This window comes from Chiloscyllium punctatum, chromosome 6 (assembly GCF_047496795.1).
Source record: "Chiloscyllium punctatum isolate Juve2018m chromosome 6, sChiPun1.3, whole genome shotgun sequence".
Lineage (NCBI taxonomy): Eukaryota > Metazoa > Chordata > Chondrichthyes > Orectolobiformes > Hemiscylliidae > Chiloscyllium > Chiloscyllium punctatum.
The window spans coordinates 60,752,108-60,779,529 of NC_092744.1; the positions used below are offsets into that span (position 1 = coordinate 60,752,108).

General features: G+C 39.6%; 1 protein-coding gene across 6 annotated transcripts in view; it reads left to right on the plus strand.

Annotated features, from left to right (window-relative positions):
* dock10 (dedicator of cytokinesis 10) overlaps positions 1-27,422 on the plus strand; it is a 342,639-nt gene that overhangs the window by 286,490 nt on the left and 28,727 nt on the right. For 5 of the 6 annotated variants that reach the window (XM_072572749.1, XM_072572752.1, XM_072572747.1 and 2 more), the window contains exons 45-49: positions 1,144-1,201; positions 3,601-3,699; positions 6,883-6,989; positions 13,426-13,548; positions 14,647-14,760. In XM_072572749.1, the coding sequence (XP_072428850.1) occupies positions 1,144-1,201; positions 3,601-3,699; positions 6,883-6,989; positions 13,426-13,548; positions 14,647-14,760 (501 nt within the window). The remainder of the gene's footprint in view (positions 1-1,143; positions 1,202-3,600; positions 3,700-6,882; positions 6,990-13,425; positions 13,549-14,646; positions 14,761-27,422) is intronic. The other variant, XM_072572751.1, reaches the window with a different exon arrangement.

Consider the following 27,422-nt stretch of genomic DNA (forward strand, 5'->3'; position numbering starts at 1 on the left):
AGCTGTTTCCTCTGGTTCACTTTTAATCCTTGGATTCCCTTCTCTGAGGGTGCCTTCCCTGCTGAAACAAGCAATTTTGTTTTGCAGTATCTTAAATTGTTGGACACCGGTTATCCCTTCTCAATGATGGTTTCCATGGAGTTTTGTTGCACCACAACTGTGACAGCAGAATTTTATTCTCAATCTGTGTGCAGATCTATGCTAAAACATGTAGACTTTGGAGATCAATTTTAGATCTCTCATCTTTTCTAGACTATTCTACCACATTAATCTCTCTATATGGGTAGCTATTCAACTGTGTCCTACTCTGCCACACTTTCTGTAGGTAACCTATTGCATGATAGATAAAGTATTTACTCTTCATAGCTGAGCACTGTCCAAGGAGTTTTAACTCTCAGGCCTTACCTACAACGGCTCCGTGAGACTCCTTCCCAAACTGGGGAGACCAATGGGACTGGTATTTTGGCTGCAGGAGGCCACTGTAGAAATCTAGGTGACTAGCAGGGATTGAGGTGGAGCTTCACAGATATGGGAGAATTAGGGAAACACAGGATAAAGGAGGCCCAAGGTTTCCTCGTAGAGCCCAGAGAGATAATTGTGCTCCTGGGTTAGAAGAAAACTAAAAGTTAAAGCTACAAATAAATTTTTCTGGGCCTCTTCATTGATCCAACTGATTGGCCTGGATTCACTGTCCAGGTTTATGTTACAATGAGGCCTGATGACATAATCAGGGCCTGATCTATATTTTTAAGCACTGATTGCAGTCTTTTGGCTGGTTTTCACTTCACCCATTCAAAAGAACAGGTCAACGTAAGAGTAATAAAACTAGGTTATGAGAAATGAGGGGAATTGAAGGAGGGTAAATCCTTCAATTCAATAAGCCTATTTTAACTGCCTAATCTCTGCCAGATCGACAAAGTTAAAATCAACCCTTGTGTCATTGGAGAGCAAAATGGATTTGTCTGGTCACAATGTGGATTTTTAAAAATAAAGTTCTGAATGACTGTAGAAAGGCCAGCATTTATTGCCATTTCAAAATTGTCCTTGAGAAAAGGGTGGTGAACTGTCATCTTGAATCTCTGCCATCATGCATTGCAGTGAAATGTATTTTCTTATATAACATTTATATTTCTGATATTGCAGGCTGCAATGTGCTACATCCACATAGCTGCTCTTATATCAGAGTACCTGAAAAGAAGAGGTAGGTGAATATTTAAATACAAGTACAAACTTGTTAACCAATATATCTACGACATTCATACTAGAAGGGTTATCTTGGTGGAAAGATGAAAGCAGACTGTATGTATAATAAAGCACATATTTGAATGGCTGGATTTAGTGTGCAACTTTGGTTCTAATGACTCGACCATAATTTGAACTTGCCTGAAGATACTAAAACAGAGACACATACAGGTCTAACATTGGATTGCTGATTAGATGCTCCCTAATGTAAGGGATTGTGTAGAAATGTTCCTGCAGACAGGGCAGTAGTAAATGAAAGCCTACCACTTAAGAAAGTAGAAAGAGTAGCAATGGAAAACTGCAGACCTGTCAGTTTAATATCAGAAATTAGGAAAGTGTTCAAATCTATTCTAAAGGATGTGATGACTGGATAGGAGAGTGTCCAGATGGGGCAGAGTCAGGCTGGGTGTATAAAGAGCAGAACGCATTTGATAAACTCGGCATTTTTTGAGGATGTTGCTCACAGCTTTGATGAAGGAGAATGAGTGGATGTGGTGTATTCAGAAAGTTTCCCTGCACAGGAGATTAGTAAATAAAGTTAGAACATGTGGCTTTGGGGACAATATACTGGTAAAGATTGAGAATTGATTAACAGACAGAAAGCAGAGAGTAGGAATAGTTAGATTTTTTTGGTTGGCATGTCATTAATAGGGGGTACTGCAAGGATCAGTGCTCAGTCCAAAACTGATCACAACCTATATAAATCAATTAGATGTGGGAGCCAGTTGTAATATTTTCTAATTTGGTGATGAGTCACAAACTGTGAATGTAAACTGTGAGGATGATGTAAGGAGGCTTCAAGAAAACTTGAGCAATAGAGTGAATAGGCTCGAACATGACAAATGGACTTTATTGGAAGCAAGTGTGTGATGTTGTTTGGTCATATAGAACTTGAGTACTACTGACAAAACACACATTTTGTTGAGGGTTTTTCAGCAAAATGCAAGTGTGATGTTGAAAAATCTGAGGCTCATTTGGAGCTTCACTGAGGGTCAGACACTGAGACCTTTGTTTTAAAATTGCCATTATAGAACAGAATCCCTTCATTGGAACTCTGTTGGAGGTAAATCTCTGAATGTAGTTCCCCCTCTGTATCTTTGTCTGGGTTTGTGAGCTGCGTGATTGAGGGATATCACTTATCCCCAAGTAACTAGCCAGTTACCCAGTGGTCTGGGTCAGATAGATGGGAGAATTGACAGTTGGCTCAGGATGAATATGTTATAACTGCTGCCAGGAATCCAGGCACAGAACTGCTTGTGGTTATGCACAAGTTATATGTTCATAAGTAGAAAGTCTTCCTGTTCTAGAACACTGTTGAATGCAGTGTCAGATCCACTGTTGAGGTCATGAAAATCTAGAAAATAAGGCAGTGTACTCATGTGTTTCTTGCTTATGATCTCCATGGAAATTGATAGAATGTAGCCTAGCAAATGATGTCTTGCCTCACACACTCTACACTGAAATCTAATTTAGACGGTTTAGGCCAGACTTTCATCCCAGAGATGGAGCTAATCTTCCTGTCTCAATCCTGCTCCTGTTACTATGCTGGTAGGAAATGTGTTTTTTTTTCCATTACCATGGCCTTAACTGGGCTTTTACCAGCAAGGTCAAGGTGGAGAAATGAAATGATTCTGAAATGGGCATATTAAAAGACCTGCCTCCATTTCCGAAGAAACTTGGCCTTGTTCTTCAGGAGGAATCAGTGCCAAGTTGAGTTGTATTGGGAAGAACTTGCAATCAATAGAAATGTAAAACCTAAGATCAATTGAGGCCCCTTGCCTCACCTCCTTCACTCCACACCCCCACTTCCACCCACTTTCCACAATATGAACAGAACTCATCAACTCAATTTGTGGAAACCTTTGAATTGCCCATAAAAGTCCCTGAGTAAACACACTCACTTTAAGCCAGTCAGAGGCAGATCAAGCAGTAGAAATCCTAGCCTGATTTTTGGCAAACTCTTCACTTGTTTTTTATCTAAAAGTAGGTTATTGCTTCTGGTACCTTCACACCCATTCCCTTGCAGGAAAGAATAAGGTACATTATTGGAAGGACCTATAAGTTAATTAGCAATCTGATAGCTCACATCATGAGTGCTCCATTGGTGGCCAAATTTAAGCCCTGGAGTGAGACTTACATTTGTTGCCCTATTCCTCCAAAATACTGAGCAAACTGTGATTTAGTTCCTTACTGAAAAAGCTTTATAAATGACAACGTTCTAAATTAATATGATGCAAGTTTTGTGTGGGCTTCTTTTGGCAAAGCTTTGGATCCAAATTAAGTATTTATCGACTTTAATATCATTTGTGTTTTTTTTTAACAGTAGTGTCATATTATTCTAATACTGCCTTGCTATAGGTTATTGGAAATCAGAAGTGACTCGTTTATCAACCACCTTCTCTGAAGAATCACATAACCCTGACAGTAACCAATTACTAACATCAAATGAAGGAAGAAGTGAGTGATCTAACAATGCTTTGTGATGTGTGCAGGGGCAACTCCATGCATATTTCATTAACACTGTAGTGGCTTTACTGTCTTTGATGATTACTTCTTGCTAATATGTTTAAACATATCCAAGTATTAATTTATAATTTGCAGCTTTAGCAAGCAGTAGACTAAACTTTCATGTTTACAGATTTGCTTTTCTGGCAATTCATGTGCTTTGTTAATATTAATTATTTTTAAATAATATTTCTTTCATATGTGAATATTACATACTCAATTCTCTTTTTGTTAGATTTTGTAAAGAGGAAGTGGGCCATTAGTCAGAACATGTCAGTACCACCCCAAAATAGATTTACTTTCTTTGTTAACTAGTCATAGAAAGTAATCTCTTTCACCTCCAGATTAAACTTACAAAACATTATAATGTAATTACTTCCCTACATAACTAAAAAAAATCCTGCTATTGACCTAAAAAATTCAATTTGATAATTTACTAAGTTTTATTTCCAAATTTAGAAGTGCTGCAAGTTTTGTTTTCTAACCATTAAAATCTGTTCTGTCAGGCTCACACACCCTTGAAGTGTTTATTATTAGCATAAATGCAATGTTTTTAGATTATTTTGGTATTCCCCCTTATATTGAGGCAGTTCTGTTCTCTTGCTGGCAAGTTGGTTTGTTTTATTAACAATTACTGCAGTATCTGTGTAAAATGGGTCACTAATTTCTCCATTTGCTTTTGTACCAGTGAAGAGCATTTTTCAAACAAAGGATATTGCCAGGAATGGAGAATTTTAACTGGGGGGAATAATTGAGTTTGCTGGCATTGATTTCTGTCGAACTGAAAAGGTTGAGGGGAAATTTAATTGAGGTTTATAAAATCATCAGAAGCACAGACCTAATGGATTGAGATGATCTATTTCCTTTATTAAAGAGTTCAATAATACAGAGACATAGCTTTAAAGTAATTCATGAAAGTAACAGAGAGTTGAGAAATGTTTCAACGCAGAGGATAGTGGGGGTCAGGGGTTCAGTGCCTGCAAAGAATGGTGGAGGCAGAAATCCTCATCATGTTAAAGAAACTCTTGGGCATGTACATTAACTGCTGCAACCTATGGGCTTTCTGGCCAAAAATAAATGTGTGGTATCAGGTGTGTTATCTTTCTCAGCCAACATAGACATGGAGGGCTGAAGGCTATCTTCTGTGGTGTAATTGTTTCAATGTTTCTATATTTCTCAACCTGACTTCTACTGCGTGGTTAGTAGTAATAACTTTTATTTATATAACCCATTCAACATTATAAAATGTCCTGAAGTTCTGAGAATGCTCATGAGGCTAGAATCCAACCACAGTTATAGATCTGAACCTGGGGTAGATCACAGAGATATGGTTTGGTGAGGGATTTGAAAACTAGGATGAAAATTTTAAACATGAGACTTTTCTTGACTGGGATCCAATGTAGATCAGAAAGTATAGGGTCGGTGGACAAATGAAACTTGGGGCAAGTAAAGAGAAAGACAGCTGAGTTTTTAATGACCAGAGGTTCACGGAGGGTAGTATATGGCAGACTGGCCAGAAGTGCATTGGAATAGTTAAGGAAACTAAGGCATGCATGTGTGTTTCAGCAGGTGAGCTGAGGTATGGGTGGAACTGGATAGTGTTGTGGAGGTTGAAATGGGCAGTTGTAATGATGGTACCAGTTTGTGATCAGTGGCTCATCTTGGGGACAAATACGACATTAAAGTTGTGAACAATCTGGTCCAACCTAAGATTGATGGGTCTGATCGAGAAGAGTCACTGAGGAGGAACTTGCAAGCAAACAATCTCCTTGCCCCCATCTAATCAGCAATTTCCAGCATTTTCTGCTTCTATTTATAAATTTCCATCATCCACAGTAGTTTAAGTCTCGAAAAGCTCTTGTGCATATCTGGTCCACTTTTCTCTGATGTCCACGATGAACTTCTATCTCATAAGAATTGTCAACTGAAGAATTCATTTAGATGGATATCACTCTATTTTATCATTGCTTTTCCAGTCAGATAATACTCCAGAGTTTAAGGTATATCAGGGTGCAACCTAAAGCATCAAATCTGCAGATTCGGTTCTTCAGAAAGACAACAAATCCCCAGAGAAATGCTTTGGCTATTTTGAGAACTGAGTTAGAAAAGAAAGCTATCATTGCTTTTGCAAATATTAAGCATGGTATGGTTACTAAGATTGCCATGGTGTCAAACCATAATTCATGCATTCAGTTGAAGCAGTCACAAGTTTTTCATCTGCTTTGTTCTGAATTCATTTAGAGCCAACTTTGAAGTTTTTCAATGAGACATCTAATTTACAGATGTTTTAGTATTTGGTAAGAATAAGGTAATGGTCCATAAATGGGCGGCATGGTCGCTCAGTGGTTAGCACTGCTGCCTCACAGTGCCAGGGGCCTGGGTTTGATTCCAGCCTCAGGTGACTGTCTGTGTGGAGTTTGCACATTCTCCCTGTGTCTGCGTGGGTTTCCTCCAGGTGCTCCGGTTTCCTTGCACAATCCAAAGCTGTGCAGGTTAGGTGAATTGGCCACACAAAATTGCCCATTGTGTTCAGGGATGTGTAGGTTAGGTGCATTCATCAGGGATAACTGTTGAGTAATAGGGTAGGGGAATGGGTTTGGGTGGGTTACTCTTCAGAGAGTTGGCGTGGACTTAATGGGCCGAAGGACGTGTTTCCACACTGTAGGATTTCTGTGATCTATTCTATTCTAAATTATACATTGATTTGTTGCAAAGTTAGTTCAATAATTCAGGAGATTGATAAAGGTTTGTTATATTAACAACAAATTATATATTTCATATTACTGATCAAACAAGTATTAATTAAAATATCGCTTTGCAGTACAGTCGGTTCTGATATAACACAACAGTTTGGTTCTTGTGCAATCTCGTGTTATTAAAAAATTGCGCAATAGCCACGCCATTTAAACTAATGGGACCGGAATCGAGTTACAGCCAGGTAAGGAAAGTTTGTGTTCTACAAATTATAGTCCAAATTTTTCAATTGCGTCAAAGCCAATTCACTTTGAAGGAGCATGCATTATAGCAGAACCAACTGTACATTCTTGCAATCCTCAATCAAGGTGCTTTTATTTGTCAACATGTTCATCAACATAAAACTACATGTAATTGAGTTTAACATAACCTTCCTCTTAGGTTTGTTTTCATTGGGATGGTCAGCCTTTCAGACTATTACTCCCAATGTGAAAGAAGAAGGGGCCATGAAGGAAGACTGTGGAATGCAGGACACCCCCTATACTGAGGTTGGAATTATGACATCTTTAATGTATTGAATTGTATAAGTCAATGAAAAATAACTATTAACAGAACACTTGCTTGTCATGGTGGCAAGTTTCAGTTTGTTTCTTTCTTTTTATTGTTGTTGATTGATCACGTTAGCTCATCTAGGTATTTGACAATATGTAAGTTCTGAGAGAAGTATAGGAAAGGCTACATCACAGAATTTTATGTAAACAAGATTAGAAAATTTAACCCAATTAAAATTTCTTTACAAGCCCTCTGAAACAACAGTGCACTGAGTCCTGATTCCTTCATTTTCCATCAGTTGACTTTTGAAAGCAATAACTTTTACACCATGATTTCTGCTATAATTCCACCACAATCTTTGTTGCGCCATTGATATTAAATTAGTGTAAGATCTTTCAGACAGAGAGCAGAAGTAATGATTTTACTCAGTGCTAAGAGGTTTTGAAATCTTCAGTTAACAATATTTCAGTATAGCAACTGAAGGAGAAGGAAATAAAGGAATACAGAAGCTGCACATTGAAATAGGAATATTGCAGATGTGGATGATAAATTCCAGCATGGATTGATGGGTGTGGTGATTGTAATAAGGTCAGCCAGTTGGACCTCATAGAATATAAGTTCCCTGATTGCGGCTGTTAATTTGGTCCAATCAAGGAGCCTTGTTTCACAGATAAAAACAGGGAGTGACAGGCTTCCTGTTCACTCTGAGGCCTGGTTCTGAGGGATCTGAATCAATCTCAAGGACTTTGCACGTGTAAATAAAGGTGACTTAACGGCAGGATACTAGCCTCTGTGGAGTTATTTCAGTGGCAATGAGAGTAAAGCACAACCTGAAAAAAACTTGCTCGCAACAGTCATCTTTGAGTTGGGAGAAGTATTGCTCACATCATGCCGTTATTTGGGAAGCTTGACTCGTTCAACCCTGTTGTCAAAGACTGGGCTCAGTGTGTGGAAAAAATGTGGTCCTTTTCCTCTGGGCAACTGACATTAGGGCAGATGAACAGTAACAAGTAATTCTCCTGACAGCATGTGGACCTGCAGCTTTCTCTCAGGCAGCAGGCACTTTCCCTGAGGCAGCAGATACTAAAGCATCTCAAGAATTGACAAATTTAATTCAGGAATAATATTACCCCAAGCTTCCACTAATTCTGAGATGTATCGTTTTTATGCAGCAAATCATGAACCAGGGAAATCCATATCTGGATTTTTGACTAAGTTAAGATGCCTGGCAGAGGCACGTAACTTTGTTTAAGCCCATAGTGAGATGCTTAAAGACCATATAGTATGTGGAATTAATAACATAACCATGAAAAAGCATCTATAAGCTAAAGCCCAACTGAACTTCAAACAGGCACCACAACTGGCTTTATCATTGGAAGATGCAGCAAGTGGAGCATTTGAGTTCCAGGGTATGCTGATGGAAGTGGACATCCTTGTTAGTCCAACTGAGTTTGAGGAACACTACTTGAGGACAGGCAATTGCATAGCCTCACTCAGACCATATCCTGAACAGAAGGACTCCATAGCAAAACCCCAAAACAAAGCCAAGCCTCTGCCAAAAAAGTTTAAATTGTCTTCAGGGTCAGGGCCAGCAAGCCATTGTAGTTGCTGCCAGTATGCAAACTTGAGACAGCACATTTTTACTAGACCTAAATTGGGTAAGAGAACTCAGAGGCCGTTATCCAGGAAAGTGCACACCTGGAACGTCCACTTACATCTGGTTTGGAACAGTTAAATTGCTTAACAACGTCTAAAACCGAACCAACCAAAATAAGCATCTGGTTAAATGATCACCCAGTTCTAGTGGAGGTCGATACTGACGCAGCTGTTTCAGTGATCACAGAACCAGTCTTTAACAAAATTCATCCTGGGCTCTAACCTTTAAGTTTGCGTAAGACTCGGCTAGGCTGAGAGCCTACACTGGGGAACCTTTACAGAATAAGGGTGCAACTTCAGTTCCAGTCTCTTATGAGAAACAGCTGGTTCAGTTACCCCTGATTGTAGTAAAACACTTGGGCCCAGGCTTGATGGGTGGAATTGGTAATGCTTCACATAAATAGGTTCAATATTTTTTGATAAGAAAATCGCTGCCTAAGTGGATTCCTAATTAAATACCTGGACATTTTTCAGGAGGGTCTCGGGACTATGAAAGGAGCCAAGGCCCCCTTGCATGTTGACCCGAAGCAATTCCCTGATTCTGCGAGGCCCACCTAGTGCCATTGGCCTAAAGGGCAAAAGTAGAGGCAGAAATCAGAAGATTGGAAAGTGAAGGAATTGCTTTCAAGCAAGTTCAGTTTGTGGAATGGGCAACACCAGTCATACCAATTGTGAAGCGCAATGGGTTGGATTGTTTTTGTGAGGATTTTAAAGAAACAGTCAAACGTTTTTCACAGCTGGATAAATACCCAGTCCCTCGCTTAGAGGATTTATACGCAAACCAGCAGGGACTGGCCCTCAGGAAGCTGGACATGAGCCATGCATACTTGCAATGACAATCAGATGATGTTTTCAAAGTTTGGGAGAAGATTTGTAGCTCGGGTGCTCGTTGTTGTGGTTCTGTTCGCCGAGCTGGGAATTTGTCTTGCAAACGTTTCGTCCCCTGTCTAGGTGACATCCTCAGGGCTTGGGACCCTCCTGTGAAGCGCTTCTGTGCTGTTTCCTCCGGCATTTATAGTGGCCTGTCTCTGCCGCTTCCGGTTGTCAGTTCGAGCTGTCCGCTGTAGTGGCCGGAATATTGGGTCCAGGTCGATGTGTTTGTTGATAGAGTCTACAGAGTCGATAAGACTGAGTTATACCCACTGGAAGATAAAATGAGGGCGATCAAAGGTGCCCTGTCTCCAACATCTGTTACCACATGATGGCAATTTCCTTCCCTCATGGACATTAGTGACCCAGATGGGCTTTTTCTGATAATCAGCAATGGATTTGTAGTCATCATCAGATTCTTAATTCCAGATTTTTTTATTGAATTCGAGTTCCAGTATCTGCCACGCTGGGATTTGAACCCAGCTCTCGTGAACATTACCTGGGTTTCTAGATTAACAATTGAGCAACAATACCACTGGGCCATTGCCTCCCTTGTTCTAAGATTTTGGCTGTGCAGAGTGTAAATATGCCCAGATAGAGAAGGAAGGTTTGGCAGTCATGTTTGGAGTTAGGAGGTTCCACCAATATCTTTACAGACATAAGTATATAATAATAACAGACCACAAACCACTGCTAGGTCTGCTGAAAGAGGACAAGTCCGTGCCACCCACAGCTTAAGGCTGAATTCAGCAATGGGTTTTAATACTAAGTGTGCACAATTGCAAGTTGGAGCACAGTCCCGGAGGCCATGTAATGAATGAGGATGCATTGAGCTGCCCCCAGCTGGCAGATACACCACCAGTGGTACAACTACTGGAAGAGTCCATAATGGCTTAAATTTTCTGGATACACTTCGAATCACAGTTGGCAATAACGGACTTTGGGTGCAGTAAGATCAGGTCCTGGCAAGACTGAAATAGCTGGTGGTGATGGGGGAAACCAAAGGGCCATCTGGAAATTGTTTTGGACCCGGAGAGATCAGATCAGTGTTGAGGATGGCATATTGTTATAGGGAGCAAGAGTGATTGTCCTGAACAAAGGTCATCACCAGATACTGGCTGACCTCCAGCAGGGTCATCCAGTGGTTTCCAAAATGAAGATGTTGGCAAGAAGCTATGTCTGGTGGCCAGGATTGGATACAAACATAGTTGTGTTGGTGGGGCAAAGCCCAGAGTTCCAACAAGGACAAGCATCGTCACCAGCAGCTGCCCCACATTTGTGAGAATGGCCATGTAAACCCTGGACTCAGTTACATGTTGACTGTGCAGGTCCTTTCAAGGACTCAATGTCCTTAATCATCGTGGATGCCCAATAAAAGTGATTGGACGTGCTTAAAATTCATTCATCAAACACTGGTGCAACAATAGAAAAACTGTGCACATTCTTTGCAATACACGGACTCTGGGAAGTGTTGGTCACAGGTAATGGGCCATCATTTAGCAGTAGAACATTTGTTTATCTCAACATAACAGGACAGCTCCAATCCATCAGTCATCCAACTATCTGGCAGAAAGAGCAATCTAAATTTTGAAGGCAGGTTTAAAGAAACAGCATACAGCTTCACTAGATACCAAACTGTTCCAGTTCATATTTAATTAATGGATCACCCCTCATGCAACTACAGGGATAACTCCAGCCGAGTTGCTAATGGGGAGCATACTTGGCACCAGATTAAATCTGATCTTCCCGGATCTGGGGGGCAGGGTGAAAAGGCATCAGGAATGCCAATACTCAACACAAGACTCCATAAAGCGAGAGAGACCGTTTACTTCAGGAGACGAAGTTTGGTGTAGAAACCATGGGAATAGCCCTGCATGGGTAAGAGACACGATCAACACAAGGTCAGGTCCAGTGATGTATAGAGTGCAAATAGGTGCAACGGTCTTGAACAAGCTAGCGGACCATATGAAAGCTGCAAAACCAAAAACAGGGCATGAGTAAAAGGTGCCTGGCTGCTCAGATCAGTCAGGCTCACATATAACAGGACAGCGAAGGGTAGACAAGGGAGAGGTAAATGTAGTTGACACTGAGGGCTAATGAAGGAGTAAACATCCCTTTTGCTCACGAGCAGCCTGTGGGGTTAAATGTGCCAGGCTACACATTAGGCATAGGCCTCCTCACCATCTGTTCTAAAGGACTGATGGTGGGATAACACTCTTAATTTGGTGTTAATTGCCCACTAGAAGACTTTAAATGGATAATAGGTAGGCAACTTATCAGATGCTTGCCTAGTCACCTGTTAAATAGTGCAGGAGGTGGGAGGACCAACAGTGGATATGCCTCTAATGGTGCAATGTCGTACATTACAGGTCTGACTGTTTTGGTGCCCATTGATGGCTGGTAAAATTCAGCCCTTTGGTTTCCATCTTAAACCTTTTATTCAAGTCTATCTGCATTCCATCTAATTCTTTCTATTTGTGTAAGGTTGTGTCTCTATTTTCTAAATTATTCTCTCAGAACAGAGGTCTTGGTAATTACTGGGCGTGAATTTCAATTTACTGGTATGATGGTGTATAATATTATTGACCAGTCAATCACAGTCCATTTCCCATTTGGCATTAAGTGAAAATTAATCTGTTTAAAGATGGAAGAAATAAAACAATTTTGGATAAAGCCTGTGCTCGAAACTTCTGAAAGACATTTAGCCATCCTGTAGGAATTACAAAAATTGAGCATTGACATACAGGAGGTAATAGGAAAGGCAAATAAACTGTTGATAGTTATTTCAATGGGAATAGAGTACAAAACAGGGAGAGTTGCTAAAAATATACAGAGCTCTAGTCAGATCACACATTGGAATACTGTGAATATTTTTATCTCAAGAAAGATTTAGTAACATTGGAGACAGTTCAGAGTAGGTTCGCTTGATCGATTCCAGGTGTGGAGGAACTGTCTTATAAACTGATGTTGAGTAAATTGGGGCAATATTCATTGAAGTTGAAAAGAATAAGAAGTGACCTTTTTGAAACATCGAAGATTTTTAGGTGGCTTGACAGGGTAGATGCAGACAGGTTGTTTCCTCTTTAGGAGAGTCCAGAACTACATGCCATAAGCTCAGAATTAGGCGTCACCAATGTAAGACGTAGATGTGGAGGAATTACTTCTCTCAGTGGATAGTGAATCAATGGAATTCTTGACCTGAGAAAGCATAGAGATTGTGTTGTTTAGAATATTCAAAAGAATGTGATAGGTTTTTAATTACGAAGGTTTTCAATAGTTATGAGGAAAAGGCAGCTAAGTGGAGTTGACAATTATCAGGTTTGCCATGGTTGCATTGAATGACAGAGCTGCCTTGATGGGCAAAATGGCTTATTTTTCACTCTGCATCTAATGGTCTTTTGTACCCTGTGTGCGACGTGCTGTGAGGTAAAAGTTTATTAATGCACAAACAAAATAAAATGCTAATCTGATTAGTTACATTAGAAGATCCCTTTGAGAGACCGGGGCATTGATAGCAGATCTAGAGAGCAAGCAAAATGTTGGATCTTATGAGTAAAAACTAATCAGTTTAATTTTAGTCATATCCTAGGCTACATTGGATCTATAAAGAACTATCAGCACTGAAATCATGTAAAAGTACCACTGTAACCAGTGCAGACCATTGTATTTAGACATCCACTATATTTTTCCATGATTTTGTTAAGTGCCAATTGTAATGATTCTCAAGGCATACTTGCAATTTTGATGCCTACTTTTTTTTCTGTACGTGAACTAAAGGAGCCAATCAAATCCTTGGTTTAATGTATTTCTCTACCTCACGGCTATGATAGTGTATATCTTGCAGTGTTATTATAAATAGCAAGGTCAAGAAGATCTTAACTCTTTATTTTTCTTCTGTGTGAATAGGATACTCTTGTGGAGCAGCTGGAAGCATGTGTTGATTACCTGTGGAAATCTGAACGGCATGAACTTATTGCAAATGTCTACAAACCTGTTATTTTAGTTTATGAAAAGAAGAGAGACTTTAAGGTACATTGTAGTCTTTATCAGTATTGATAAGATTTGTGGTTTTACAAAATAAGACAGTTTTTCACTAGTACGTATTCATAATTAGTTTATTTTTCTCCCTCAACGCAATGATGCTTATTGTTGTTGTAATCCCATGAAAACTGGATATTGCTTGAGATAAGAACTTAATGCTTTAATATATTAAAGTTTATAATGTTTGCCTGAGGGAATTCTGAAGTTTGAGAGTTTAGTCTGAAATATTTCAGTTAAACTGCAAGATGAAACAAAATCCAATAACTCAGTTATTAAACCTAAAGAAGCTCCTTTAAAAAGTCAGCATAAAATGTTTATATATTGCTATTGTACTACATTCTTAACCTTCCTCGCACTGTCTGTCTTTCTTTTGCTGGTTTTCTCTCTCCTTAGCTCTCAGCAAAATCTGACCTCTTATCTTGAGAAAATATATTTTCATAATTTACAAAATGTAACCATATGACGTGGATTTAAGGTAAATAAAGAAATATTCTCGAAAGGAAATCAGAACTTTTTTTTATGATCTGGAATGTACCATGATATAATCTGGAACACACTACCTAAAAGAGTGATGAAACAGATTCAGCAGTAAATCTCAAAAGGGAATTTGATGTATACTTGTAAACAAAGTAATTGCATGGATATTGAGGAAAGAAAGGGAAAGTAAGGTTAATTTGATAGCTCTTTCAAAGAGCTGGCAGAGTTTTGATTTACATAATGGCATTTGTTAGTGTTGGATGATGCCATGAATTTGAACAAATATGTGGAAAAAGAAGTTTGTATTTTTAACATCTGTAAGCTGGTTACCAATGGAAACCATCCTTTTCTAGTGTGCATCTTCAAATTAATTTCCTATCATTTGATATCTTTGTCTACTCCTAATTAGATTTCTTTTATTATTAAACAATTATTGAAACATCTAACAGAGTTTCAACTAATTCCTACGACTTTGTTATGTATTGTCACCTGTTAATTGTCCTGAGCACTACCCTGTTGCCAAACCGCTTAGCAGGTTATTCTTTTATGGCAGTAACACAAATTCTTACTGCCAATTAAATGTTTATATAAACATTTTATTCACAACAGAGATTGTCAGAACTCTACTACACCATTCATCGATCCTATCATAAGATCACAGAGGTTGTACATTCTGAAAAACGTTTGTTTGGAAGATACTACCGTGTCGCTTTTTATGGACAGGCAAGTGCAGTGTGATAATGTATCATTTACACCTTGCTGTGAGCTTTACTCTTTTGTGTACGTGAATTATAATGAAAACTATAAATGTACTCTGTAACAAGCCTGTCTCAAACACAGTTTTAAACAATTGTTACAAACATCCAATGCATTATTCTTGCTATCTTATTTCACATTCATGCAGTAATTTCATAATTATCATGCCATATCTGCATGAATTGCTTTTCTAAAAAAATGAACAAATTTGACACATTTACATTTTATTTTAAAATACTTAATGAGATGCCGATCTTGAAATATATTAAACATAACATATGATTGTTTCTTGATGTATACTAGACATATATATCATCTGACTCCCAAAAGCAATGAGTGTTGAGATTTTACTGCTACTAAGGGTCGCAAAGGCATCAGAAGTTCCAGGCAGCAAATTTACACTGGTCCGTCAAGCACTATAAATTTCTTCTTAAATTAACTATCCCTTTATTGGGTGTAACTAATGATAGTTAGATCTCTCGATTGGTCTATAAAATGCATAGCCCTTGTTAATGTTTCAAGCTATAGAAATATAAAATTCATATACTCATTAAATTGGGAACAATGTTACTGAATTGTTTGTTTCACTTTGGCAGTCGTGTATATACTTAATATGGAATTTTTCCTTTCTTTCATTTCTTCAAGGCTGTGGTAAGTTCTCTTCTTGCTTTTTTTTGAAGACCCTTTTTTTTTCTGTTTGCTCATCCCTCTCGCCATCTTTTAACACTACAAACAAATAAACTAACATTTTTTATTCATTAATTATCTTGTTGGAAATTGTACTCAATTAAGCTGAGACATAGAAACATGCAATTCATTGCACTGTTATGTTTCTTATTTAAAATATTCGTGAGAAGAAATGTGTTTTCAATAACTAATCAAGTTTGGCACTGGTATAGACTATCTGCAACACTCATATTACACCTGACTTTCTATGCTGTCTATATTTGGCACTAGTTTAGGATTACTGATAAAATTACCATCTCCTGAGGTATAAATAGTGAATTGCCCAGATGCTAGGATGCAAATCTAACCCATTGATTGCAAAAATGGTCAGTCATTGCTTACACTATCTCACGTAAAGTCAGACGTAGAAGTGAAACTTATTTGTATCAGAGCAGGTTATTGGTAAAGTTGTGGCCTTTGTATGTCCTCTAGTATCTGTTTATATTCAAGTCGGAGAAGAATACATCTACAGTGATGTTTTATCACTGCCATTGAATAATCAAGTCATGTTAAAAGGTGGCACATTTATAACAGTTACTGACTGTGAATTAAATTTAGCCTCTGATGGAATGCACTTCTTTACCTTAAGTCTCCTAGGACAAGGAAAGAAAGAGAGATTTGTGTTTTTAATAGAGCATGATCTGACCTCAGGAGGTACCAAATACTTTTAAGTAAATGAAGTATTTCAGCCGTGGTCTCCCTTATAACATGGGAAATGCAGCAACCAATTTACACACACAAAGGTCTCACAAACATTGCAATAAATAAAGAGAAACAAAAACAGAAATTGCTGGAGAAGCTCAGCAGGTCTGACAGCATCTGTGGAGAGAAATCAGAGTTAATGTTTGGGTCCAGTGACCCTTCCTCAGAACTTTGACATATTAATTGAAATGTATACTTCAGCCAGAACATTGGAAGAATTTCCCTGCTTTTCTAGAAGGAATTCTCTGTCATTTCTAATGATGTTCCTGTGAGCTAATTGTCATTTACACTTGTCCTTCTCAATTGCATCTTAATGAAAGCACCAATTCTTCGATGCTAGACCTATACTGCAAGTAACAATAAATGCTTTGTTTCATGGAGACCAAACATGTGTTATATGCAGCTCGAGACAAAGAATCACACAAAATATGTGGATGCTGTGGACTGCCTTTTGGTTCTCTTCATATTTAGTTCCAACAGTATTTTTTAAATTGCTGATTTGTATGGATCTTCCAATATGTTCTGCAGAAACAAAGTTATGATTCCAACTAGCTTTTGAGCTTTTACCTGCCATTTTATGTACACACAGTGCTGATTTAATACTCCCTCATGGTTTAAGTTCTCCACTTTGCTTCTCACAGTACAGATAGGCTGAAATTAATGTGCAAGGAACTGAGTTATAAATGGATGCAACAGCTTGATCCTGGAATCATAAATATTAAACACAGAAACAGTCCCTTTGACCCTCAGTCTTCACCAATGTTTTACTACATGTGAGGTAGATACTCTAAACTGACTTATCTGCTTACTCCGTATCAGTAACATCAGAGTTTGTTCTTTGGCACACTTACAATCCACAAAACCCTGGTATTTGCAGTATTTTTGTAATACATTTGTGTCTTTACCCATATAAGTCAATGTGTTTGCATTTTTGATTTAAACTTGTCACTCCCAAAGCTGACACTGTAGTAAAAGGTAATTTCCTTTACTTGCCTTTGTGCAGGTAATTATTGGAGTATTTCCAGAAATCATTGAATTCTAATTAGTTTCCAATTTGCCCACTTAGAGAGGCTTAATATTTTCTTGAGCAATTAGATGAAAGCTTAAGTCCCACATACAGATTATGTCTAACATTAACAAAGGAGCAAGAGAAAAATTTGACCCAAATGATTATCCATATTTATCCACTAGATCTTTTTATTCTAACACTAAATTAACATTATTCAATTAGATGCAGTTTAACACAAACATTAAATGTGTTTCATATTTGCTGTTGTACATGAAAGAAAATGCTCACTATATAATTCCTGGAGCGATTTAGTGCAAAGTTTGATTGTATCAGTCCAGTTCAAAGAAATGTGCATTAAATTGCAACAACATGTAATATATTGGGTTTGAAATTATTCAATAAGTAGTTTCAAAAAGAAAATTTCTAAACTAGATCTTTCCAGAATTAACATTGTTATTTTTGGTGTAGGGATATACAATTGTGCTGAAGTATTAGCAAACAGAAGACCCAGTAAAGTGATTTAGCATTAAATACCAAATTTGGCATATTAAACTACAGTTGATTTATTTACTTTTCAAAATCCTGTTTTTCAACCATACCCTCAATTACCTCACTTAACTCCAACTATTTGTGTCTGCACATCGTGTACCTTGCACATTTTATTATATCGAAAGTATTTTATCACACAAAACCAGAATATTCTTTCCTTGAAGCAGCAAGTGGCATTGTCAGAAGGTGACTCAAAATAATAATAAGAAAATCATTTTGAAACATAAGGGAGTTAAATTCTGCTCTCTGATTGTGACATACTCCTCTGAGTTTGTTAATCCAGCTGTAATGTCACATGGCACCACATATGGCCATTTAAGTCCTTAGCACATATAATGTAGGCAACTGTCAAAAAGGTTTTAAATGCCACACTCTAGTCATATCAACAATGTTAAAACTCCCCCATCTGGTCTGCATTAAGTGCTTCAATAATGCTTGTGATAAATGGAATATACAATGGGTGGAATTTTCCACTGCCTTGAGTAGTGTTGGGAAATATATCAAAAATGGATGAAGTCAGATTTTCAATGTCAAGAACACAATTTCCAGCTTTTCCCTTAGGGTTTAAACGGTGAGTTCATAATCTTGTTAATGAGCAGTGACTACCTTACATCCATGCATTTGCATGTCATTAGCTAAATTCACCTTATTTCTATGCAGCTTCCAATTCTCTCCTCCTACCCTGAGAAACTAGATGGAGCAAATCCCTGATATGAAAGACAGAGGAGTAACCTGGCAGCAGTAGCTCACCACTTGCTTCTCTGGGGTTCATCCAACTCTTATTGTCTTCACTACGTCCCTGCATGCTCCATGGACACTGTCCTCCTCCATCCTTCATCTAAGGAACTCAGCAGCAGCAAACCACAAGCTTCACCAGTTCAACATGGCTGTTCTCAGACCAAATCACACATCGCTTCGAACCTACTAGAACTTCACTCCAGAGCTCAGGGACACCTGACGGATGTAAGGTAGTCACTGCTCATTAACAAGATTCTGAACACACCGTTTAAACCCTAAGGGAAAAATTGGAAATTGTGTTCTTGACATTGAAAATCTGACTTCATCCATTTTTGATATATTTCCCAACACTACTCAAGACAGTGGAAAATTCCACCCATTGTATATTCCATTTATCACAGCATTATTGAAGCACTTAATGCAGACCAGATGGGGGAGTTCTAACATTATGTAGTTCTGTCAGATCACATTACCTACGACACACAAACACAACTCATGCATCTTAGGCCTCTTATGGCTATCTTCATGTGTTAGTCCTTACTCATGTTACACTTACATAGATACTGCCAGCATCTGTGACTTGCATTTCTTTGCAGTACATAGGGAGAGACAGCATCTTGTCACGGCTTGCAGAACTGGACAGTCAAGGGGGGGGGGGCATGTTGCTGTTTTCCACCTGCAGCCTACACAGCAAATACATTGCTTGAGCTTCAAAGTTCAAAGGTCGAATAATTCTTAATGGGATTGGGGAGGTGGGGGTGACTACTGTCAGTTAGGGAGTACCATCACAGTAAGTCAAGGGTTTGTCCGGCTCCTGGTCCAGTGGGTTGGCCACCATCAGGCCTGTAGCTCAGATATAACCAGTCTAGGATTGCAGGTACACTTTTTGGACGCATCAGTTCAGGGGTGGGCAAATTTTTCTGCCGTGAGACAAAGGGAGGGATGGAATATGACACCTGTGAATGGAAGAACAGTTAGTGGTGATGCAGGAGCAAGAGAGGTGGGAAGGTATCTCCAGTCATTAAGCAGGAACCACAGAGGGCAGGAAATGTACATACTTTGAGGTGAGTGAGCACCATTGAGTGGACCTCGTGCTAGAGTTGTTTTCCATATACCTTGGTGAAAGGCATATGTAGTAAGAGTTAAAGCTGTTACCAGTATGTATTTCTGCTCTGTTCTGCTGCTCAAAAGCAACTAGTAAATTAGAATTCACTTCTGTGTTCCTAAGTTTGACCCTATTGACTCTCCAAGATGGCAACTTTCTGCACCTCATATTTATCACTTATCAACATGTGCAAATTGAAACAGGAGTTGCCAGCTTCTTGTTGCTTGACTAAGATTCAATGTTGTTTGATAACATGGTAATCTCACTTCAGACAATTTTGTTAATTCCACATTGATTTTGCGAACTTGCCTCAATCTGTATCGGGTATTCAGTGTCGCCATTTTTAGTTTCTGTCATCATTTTAAAGCTGCTTTAATACATGAAAGGTCACAGGTATTAAAATCAGATGATAGAGGTTGAACATTGATAGTCTACACACTATCAGTATCACCATATCTTAACTCTCAGTTCCTCTGTCACATCTATGCTTGCTGACCTATATTAGCTTCTGGCCAAGCTATATCTTGATTTTAAAATGCTCATCCTTATTTTCAAGTTACACCATAGTCTCCTCCCTTTTTTTTATCTCCTTAAACTTCTCCAGTCCCACAATTGTCCAAGAGTTCACTGCTTCTCTAATTCTGACCAGTTTTAATTGCTACACCAATCATGGCTTTGTCATCAGTTCTGTGGGTTCCAAATTCTGGAATGCTCTTCCTATAGCTCTCATTCTCTCTAGCATTCTTTCGTTCTTTAACATACTTTTAAAACCTCACTCCTCCCTCAAGATTTTAATCATCTTGCTCTTGTAATTTCTTAAAGATTCCACATGGTGACAGTATTTATTAACAAATGACTACAGTGCTATTGTAACAGGCTATCAGTATTCTGGTGCATTAATATGTAATTCTTATTGATCAAAATGTCATGTATGATTAAAATAGTTGCCCCGATTAGAAATCTTAATCTTGTTTCATACTAGAATTGTAGATCAATTTTTTTTAAGAATGAATTGCTCAAAGTTTACTGGAATTTTACTTGGCTATAATATTAATAAAGGTAAAGTTGCCATCGTCCCATAGAGCTACTCTCTCATTTGAGAGAGATGGCTGGTGCTGCATTTGACCTGAGCTTCACCATACCTCAGGTGTGTGGAGAAGATTGAGAAGTCATGATCTTCATGGTAACTTCAGGCCGTGTGGAAAATATCAATAAAGCTAGTGATATAAGATGAATGCAAATCAAATTCAGAACACAAGTTATAAAATAAATTGCAAAATGACAATCTTCAGTTGGACAGTAGTTTAACTGTACAAATAAAAGAGTTGTCAAATATTTACCAACCTATAGACCCCTGACCAATTTTGTAAACTTTTTGTAAAACCCTAACCTTCTTTGATATTCTTCCCGATGAATATCTTTTAAGAAAAATTACTGCAAATTCTTTCTGCAACAAAGACTAAAATATTTGAGTCTTTTGAGGAATACTTTATTATATAAATGACATGTTTAATAATTTGTAATATTAGTCAGAGAAGCCATAGTATATTTGAAAAATCAGCCATTGTTGCTGTATCTGCACGTCAACTAAATATTAACACCTGTGCCAATATTAAGCAAGGAAAGAATTGTGCTTGGCTATAAGTTGTCCATAAACAATTAGCCTTTTAAAATACTGGAACTGGCTATTAATGAAGTGTAGTCTACTTGTAGTGCCCGATGCTGCAGCTCAGGATCATGCTACAGGTGATGGTCTTCCTGATCAATGTCCTCATCCTCCTTCCTGGGAGGAAAACTGTCCCCACTCTTCTAGTTTTTCAGCTTCCATCACATCCACTCTTTGCATGTTCCAAGTGTGTGCAGCACAGTATACAGCACACTCTATTCAGAGAATACTGCAAGGTGCTACCTGACTGGTCCAACCTGTAGAACATTCTCATCTGCCAATATATTGTCTGCTCCACCAGATTGAAGAATGAGCTGCACTGTATCTGCATTTGACCTCAGTCATAGAGTTGTGCAATGGAGTCAACTGTCAAGGCTGCAGTGTGTAGCCCTGGTCTACCAAGAACCATCCTGGTCAGACATTTGGACCCTCAAACACACTGGGAACACGTGTTCTCAAGGATGTAGGAGGTATGGCAGGGTACTGGGTGTGAACCTCTAAAGAAGTGAGACTGCTGATCACAGATCACTTACACTTTGATGGAATGGAATCCTTTCCTATTGCTGCACTCAGCTGCAATATGACCTAGTGCTGTCGGTGTGACATATGTGCATTCGGATGTTGCCCTGTCTCTGGGAGTAGCCAGGTATGTTACCGAATCCTACTGGCCAGGCTGAAGCACTGCAGATAAAACAATGTGATATGGCACAGATAGCATCCATCACAGTCTGGATGGATGTGTGGGTGGACAGTAGAGAGATCATACACTGGTCCCTCATGGCTCTCTTGAAGAAACCAGTCAGTTGAAAGCTCAAAGCAACTGTCATGTTGATGGCCATCGGAACAGGAAGGACACCATCTCGTTTGGGTTGTAGGTCCTAATCATGTGACAGTGTCCTGGGACATCCTCAGCTTGACATTGCTCCATTTATCTTACTGACTGTGACCTACCACCAGTGAAACTAACCCTCTGATCCTGACTAACCATGTCCAAGCCTCTGGAATGAGATTGGATGATGCCATTGACTCACTGTACCAACTCTACTGCTCTATTCCCTCTCCTCCACCTCACCTCCCACACTGCCCTCCCAAACTGACCCCCCTCCCCCCAACCTCTCTTCACATGAGTGAGAGCTACTGGCCATCTATTTTGATGCGCATGCAGTATGTTTGTCACACAGACTGCTGGCACATGCCGTAGGTACAAGATTGATATAGCACTGTGCCATACAGCAACACGTCCACCCCCTTGTCTAGTTACTGCTGACAAACAAGACAAGTTACCTGACTTTGTGTTTAGGCTAAACAACAAAGCAAAATAGAAGTACTTTATGCTTGTAAACTGCTGCTGAGACTACACTAAAAAGCAGGGTAAGACAGAGATATTCAGAATGCCCACGCTAAATGAGTGAGTGCTAAGAAAGGAAACGAGCAGCCCTGAGATCCAGTCTGGACCAATCGGTGACATGAGTGCCTGTCTGTGTGTCCTGCAGCAGCATTGCAATGGAAGGTGCCGGTGTGGTCCAAAGTGCAGTATTAAAGTGTTGAAGTGTGCTGTGTGTGGATCAGAGAGGTACCATGACAATACGGTGAAGCTGGCTCATGTCAGATGCTGACATTGGTGGACTTGGCATGTGTGTGGTCACGGCCCATGAAGTATTCTGAGATATTGGTGACAGGTGTCCAAGGTGGAGTTCCAGAGGAGGAAGTGGCAAACTGTGGTCACCAGGTACCTGCTGAAGACTTCCATGTTAGGAATTGTCAGCGTTTGATTTCCCTCTGGGAAACCTGCAATGATGCCTGGACTTCAAGGGTTAAATTATGAGGACAGCATAAGCAAAGCTGGCCTATTTTCTCTGGAATTTAGAAGATTAAGGAGTGATCTGATCAAAGTCTTCAAGATATTAATAGAAAAAGCCAGGGTAGATAAAAATAAACAATGTCCACTGGTTGGGGGTTCGAGAACTAAAGGGGAGCGTAGTCTGAGCATTAGGGGCAGGCCATTCAGTGGAGATGTTAGGAAGCAGTTCTACACGTAAGGGATGGCCAAAATATTTGACAAACACCAGTGGATGCTGGTTCAGCTGTTAATTTTAATTCTGGGATAAATACATTTTTGTGAAGCAAAGGGATAAAGGGATATGGACCAAATATATATATGTTATATATATATAGAGTCAGGCCACAGATCAGATGATCTCCTTGAATAGCACAATAGGCTTGAAGGACTGAATGGCCTACTCATGTTGCTACATTTCTAGATTAATGAGAAGTTTAGGTAATAATGAGCAATGATCTCCACGGACACACTTTGCCACTCACTTGTGAGAATTTCATCTCGACACCTGGAACTTAATCGGAAAATAAACTTTCTTGTCCCTCATGTTGCAAAAGGCCTTGCTTGACTTCTGAGGTGAACCTTCCAAATTTCTCACCATAGCCCATGTACCAAATATATGAATCGATCTACTGCATATCGAAGGAGGTGTGTACTCAAATAGACAGGGGAGCAGCTACGAAATTTTGCAAGAATAAACAAAACATTTGTCAGTCTTCTCCAGTGAGTCATGAATCAAACTCCAGAGAAAACTAAAACTGGAGAATATACAAAAGACCTATTGATGAGGGCAGACCTCAAATAATAACATAGGAGTGTGCTTTTGTTATTTTGCTGGCTCTGCTCTTTGAATAAATAACACATTCAAAGATTTTTGACATTTTTTGACATTTTTATATAACATTCAACAAATGCAACCCGCAATTTGTAAATGCCTTTAATGTAGGAAAATGTTCAAAAGGGCTTCACAAAAGCACAGTGAAGTAAAATTGAATGTCAAGGAAAGGGGTGTTTATTTGTGATAACTAAAAAACTCGATCAATGAAGTCAATCTCAGGAGGCTTAGTAATACAGAACTTGAGTATTGCTGAAATATATGGTACAGTATCTGTATCATATGATACAATACATTATGGTAAAGCTGCTAAGTATAAAAAGACTTAAATTAACTATTTAGGAAATGTTCTGTTAATAGCAAAATGAAAATCTTTAATAAATGTCTTTTGTTTTAGCAATGCTCAAAAAGTTGATTTCAAAGAAGAAATGAGAATTATAAGGTGTTGCATTTTGTTAAGGCAAACCAGGGCAAGATTTATACACTTAATGGTAGGGCCCTAGGGAGGGTGGCTGAACAAGGAGACTTAGGGATGCAGGTTCATAGTTTCATCAAAATGGAGTCACAGGCAGACAGCGTGGTGAAAAAGGCGTTTGGCATGCTTGCTTTCATTAGTCAGTGCACTGAGTATAGGAGTTGGGATGTTATAAAATACTGCATTCAATTCTGGTCTCCCAGAATGCAGAAAAAATTTACAAGGATGTAGCTGGTACTGGAGATTTTGAGTTATAGAGAGAGGGTGAATAAGTTGGGGCTTTTCTCCCTGAACTGACGGAGGCTGAAGGGTGACCTTATAGAGGTTTATAAAATCATGAGGGGCATGGATAGGGTGAATCGCCAATGTCTTTTTCCTCGGCTGGGGAGTCCAAAACTAGGGGGCATAGGTTTAAGTGAGAGGGGAAAGATTTAAAAAGGACTTATAGAGTCATAGAGATGTACAGCATGGAAACAGACCCTTCGGTCCAACCCGTCCATGCCGACCAGATATCCCAACCCAATCTAGTCCCACCTGGCAGCATCCAGCCCATATCCCTCCAAACCCTTCCTATTCATATATCCATCCAAATACCTCTTAAATGCTGCAATTGTACCAGCCTCCACCATATCCTCTGGCAGCTCATTCCATACACGTACCACCCTTTGCATGAAAAAGTTGCCCCTTAGGCCTCTTTTATATATTTCACCTCTCACTCTAAACCTATGCCCTGTAGTTCTGGACTCCCCGACCCCAGAGGAAAGACTTTGTCTATTTATCCTATCCATGCCCCTCATAATTTTGTAAACTTCTGTAAGGTCACCCCTCAGCCTCCGACGCTCCAGGGAAAATAGTCCCAGCCTGTTCAGCCTCTCCCGTAGCTCAAATCCTCCAACCCTGGCAACATCCTTGTAAATCTTTTCTGAACCCTTTCAAGTTTCACAACATCTTTGCGATAGGAAGGAGACCAGAATTGCACGCAATATTCCAACAGTGGCCTAACCAATGTCCTGTACAGCTGCAACTTGACCTCCCAACTCCTGTACTCAGTACTCTGACCAATAAAGGAAAGCATACCAAACGCCTTCTTCACTATCCTACCTACCTGTGACTCCACTTTCAAGGAGCTATGAACCTGCACTCCAAGGTCTCTTTGTTCAGCAACACTCCCTAGGACCTGACCATTAAGTGTATAAGTCCTGCTAAGATTTGCTTTCCTAAAATGCAGAACCTCGCATTTATCTGAATTAAACTCCATCTGCCCTTCTCAGCCCATTGGCCCATCTGGTCCAGATCCTGTTGTAATCTGAGGTAACCCTCTTCGCTGTCCACTACACCTCCAATTTTGGTGTCATCTGCAAACTTACAAACTGTACCTCTTATGCTCACATCCAAATCATTTATGTAAATGACAAAAAGTAGAGGGCCCAGTGCCAATCCTTGTGGCACTCCACTGGTCACAGGCCTCCTGTCTGAAAAACAACCCTCCACCACCACCCTCTGTCTTCTACCATTGAGCCAGTTCTGTATCCAAATGGCTAGTTCTCCCTCTTTTCCATGAGATATAACCTTGCTAATCAGTCTCCCATGGGGAACCTTGTCAAACGCCTTACTGAAGTCCATATAGATCACATCTACTGCTCTGCCCTCATCAATCGTCTTTGAAACCTCTTCAAAAAACTCGATCAAGCTTGTGAGACATGATTTCCCACGCAGAAAGCCATGTTGACTATCCCTAATCAGTCCTTGCCTTTCCAAATACATCCCCACCACTGAGGTCAGGCTCACCGGTCTATAGTTCCCTGGCTTGTCTTTACCGCCCTTCTTAAACAGTGGCAACATGTTTGCCAACCTCTAGTCTTCCGGCACCTCACCTGTGACTGTCAATGATACAAATATCTCAGCAAGAGGCCCAGCAATCACTTATCTAGCTTCCCGCAGAGTTCTCGGGTACACCTGATCTTGAGGACTAACATTTTCACACAGAGGGTGGTATGTATATGGAATGGTGGAGCTAGGTACAATTGCAACATTTTAAAATGCATTTGGATGGGTACATGGGTAGGAAGGGTTTAAATGGATGTGGACCAAATGCTGGCAAATGGGACTAGATAGATCCAATTGGGATGTCTGGTGGGCATGGACGAGTGAATCGAAGGGTCTGTTTCTGTGCTACATGATTCTATGATTCTTATTCCAAAATGTAAATGTTGTTAGTTGAAGGCACGGACATCAGGGGGGAGCGATGGGTGTGGGTGATGCAGACCTGAAGCGTCGAGAGTTTGATAGGGTGTTAGGACCAGTTGTTGCACTGAGATACAGAAGGATGAGATTGTGAAAAGATTTAAATATGAGTGCCCCCACTCCTGGTGTCCTTGGTCCTTGGTGGGTCTCACTGTTGCCCAGTGAAAAGCCTGATTGGAACTTAATGCAATGGCTGTGATTGAAAAGATCAACTTTTTTCAAGTTAGGACTCGTGTTCAGCAGTGGGAGAAGCCCCAGTCACTTACATTAAATTCTATTATATATTGTACCCTCTATAAACAGCATAAAGACATTCCATTTGTTTGCTGACATCAATCAGTCCATGTATGAGAAGCAACACTACAAATAGTGTGCATGCATTCATTAACTTGGGCAGCAGTGCCTTGAGGAAGTCATTTCAAGGACTCGAGAAACAATTAGAAATCGGTTAACGTTAAAGGCACAGAAATAAATATTTCTCAGCTCCACAGAAAAGTAATGCATGACTACATCAAATTAGAAATTTCCACAGAGGTACAAGGATTTGTTATGGGAGGAACATGTTGGCAGCACAGTTTGGGGAATATATTGCTGCAGCTAATGAGAATTGTCCCCCAGAAGGAATGTGAGAGGAAATCCCACCCTCTGGAGTTGCCAGTCAATCTGATTGGCCCACAGCTTCCGTAGTCTTGGAAACACAATGCTCAATGGGAGACTGGAGCTACAGGTTGGTCCAATTGATC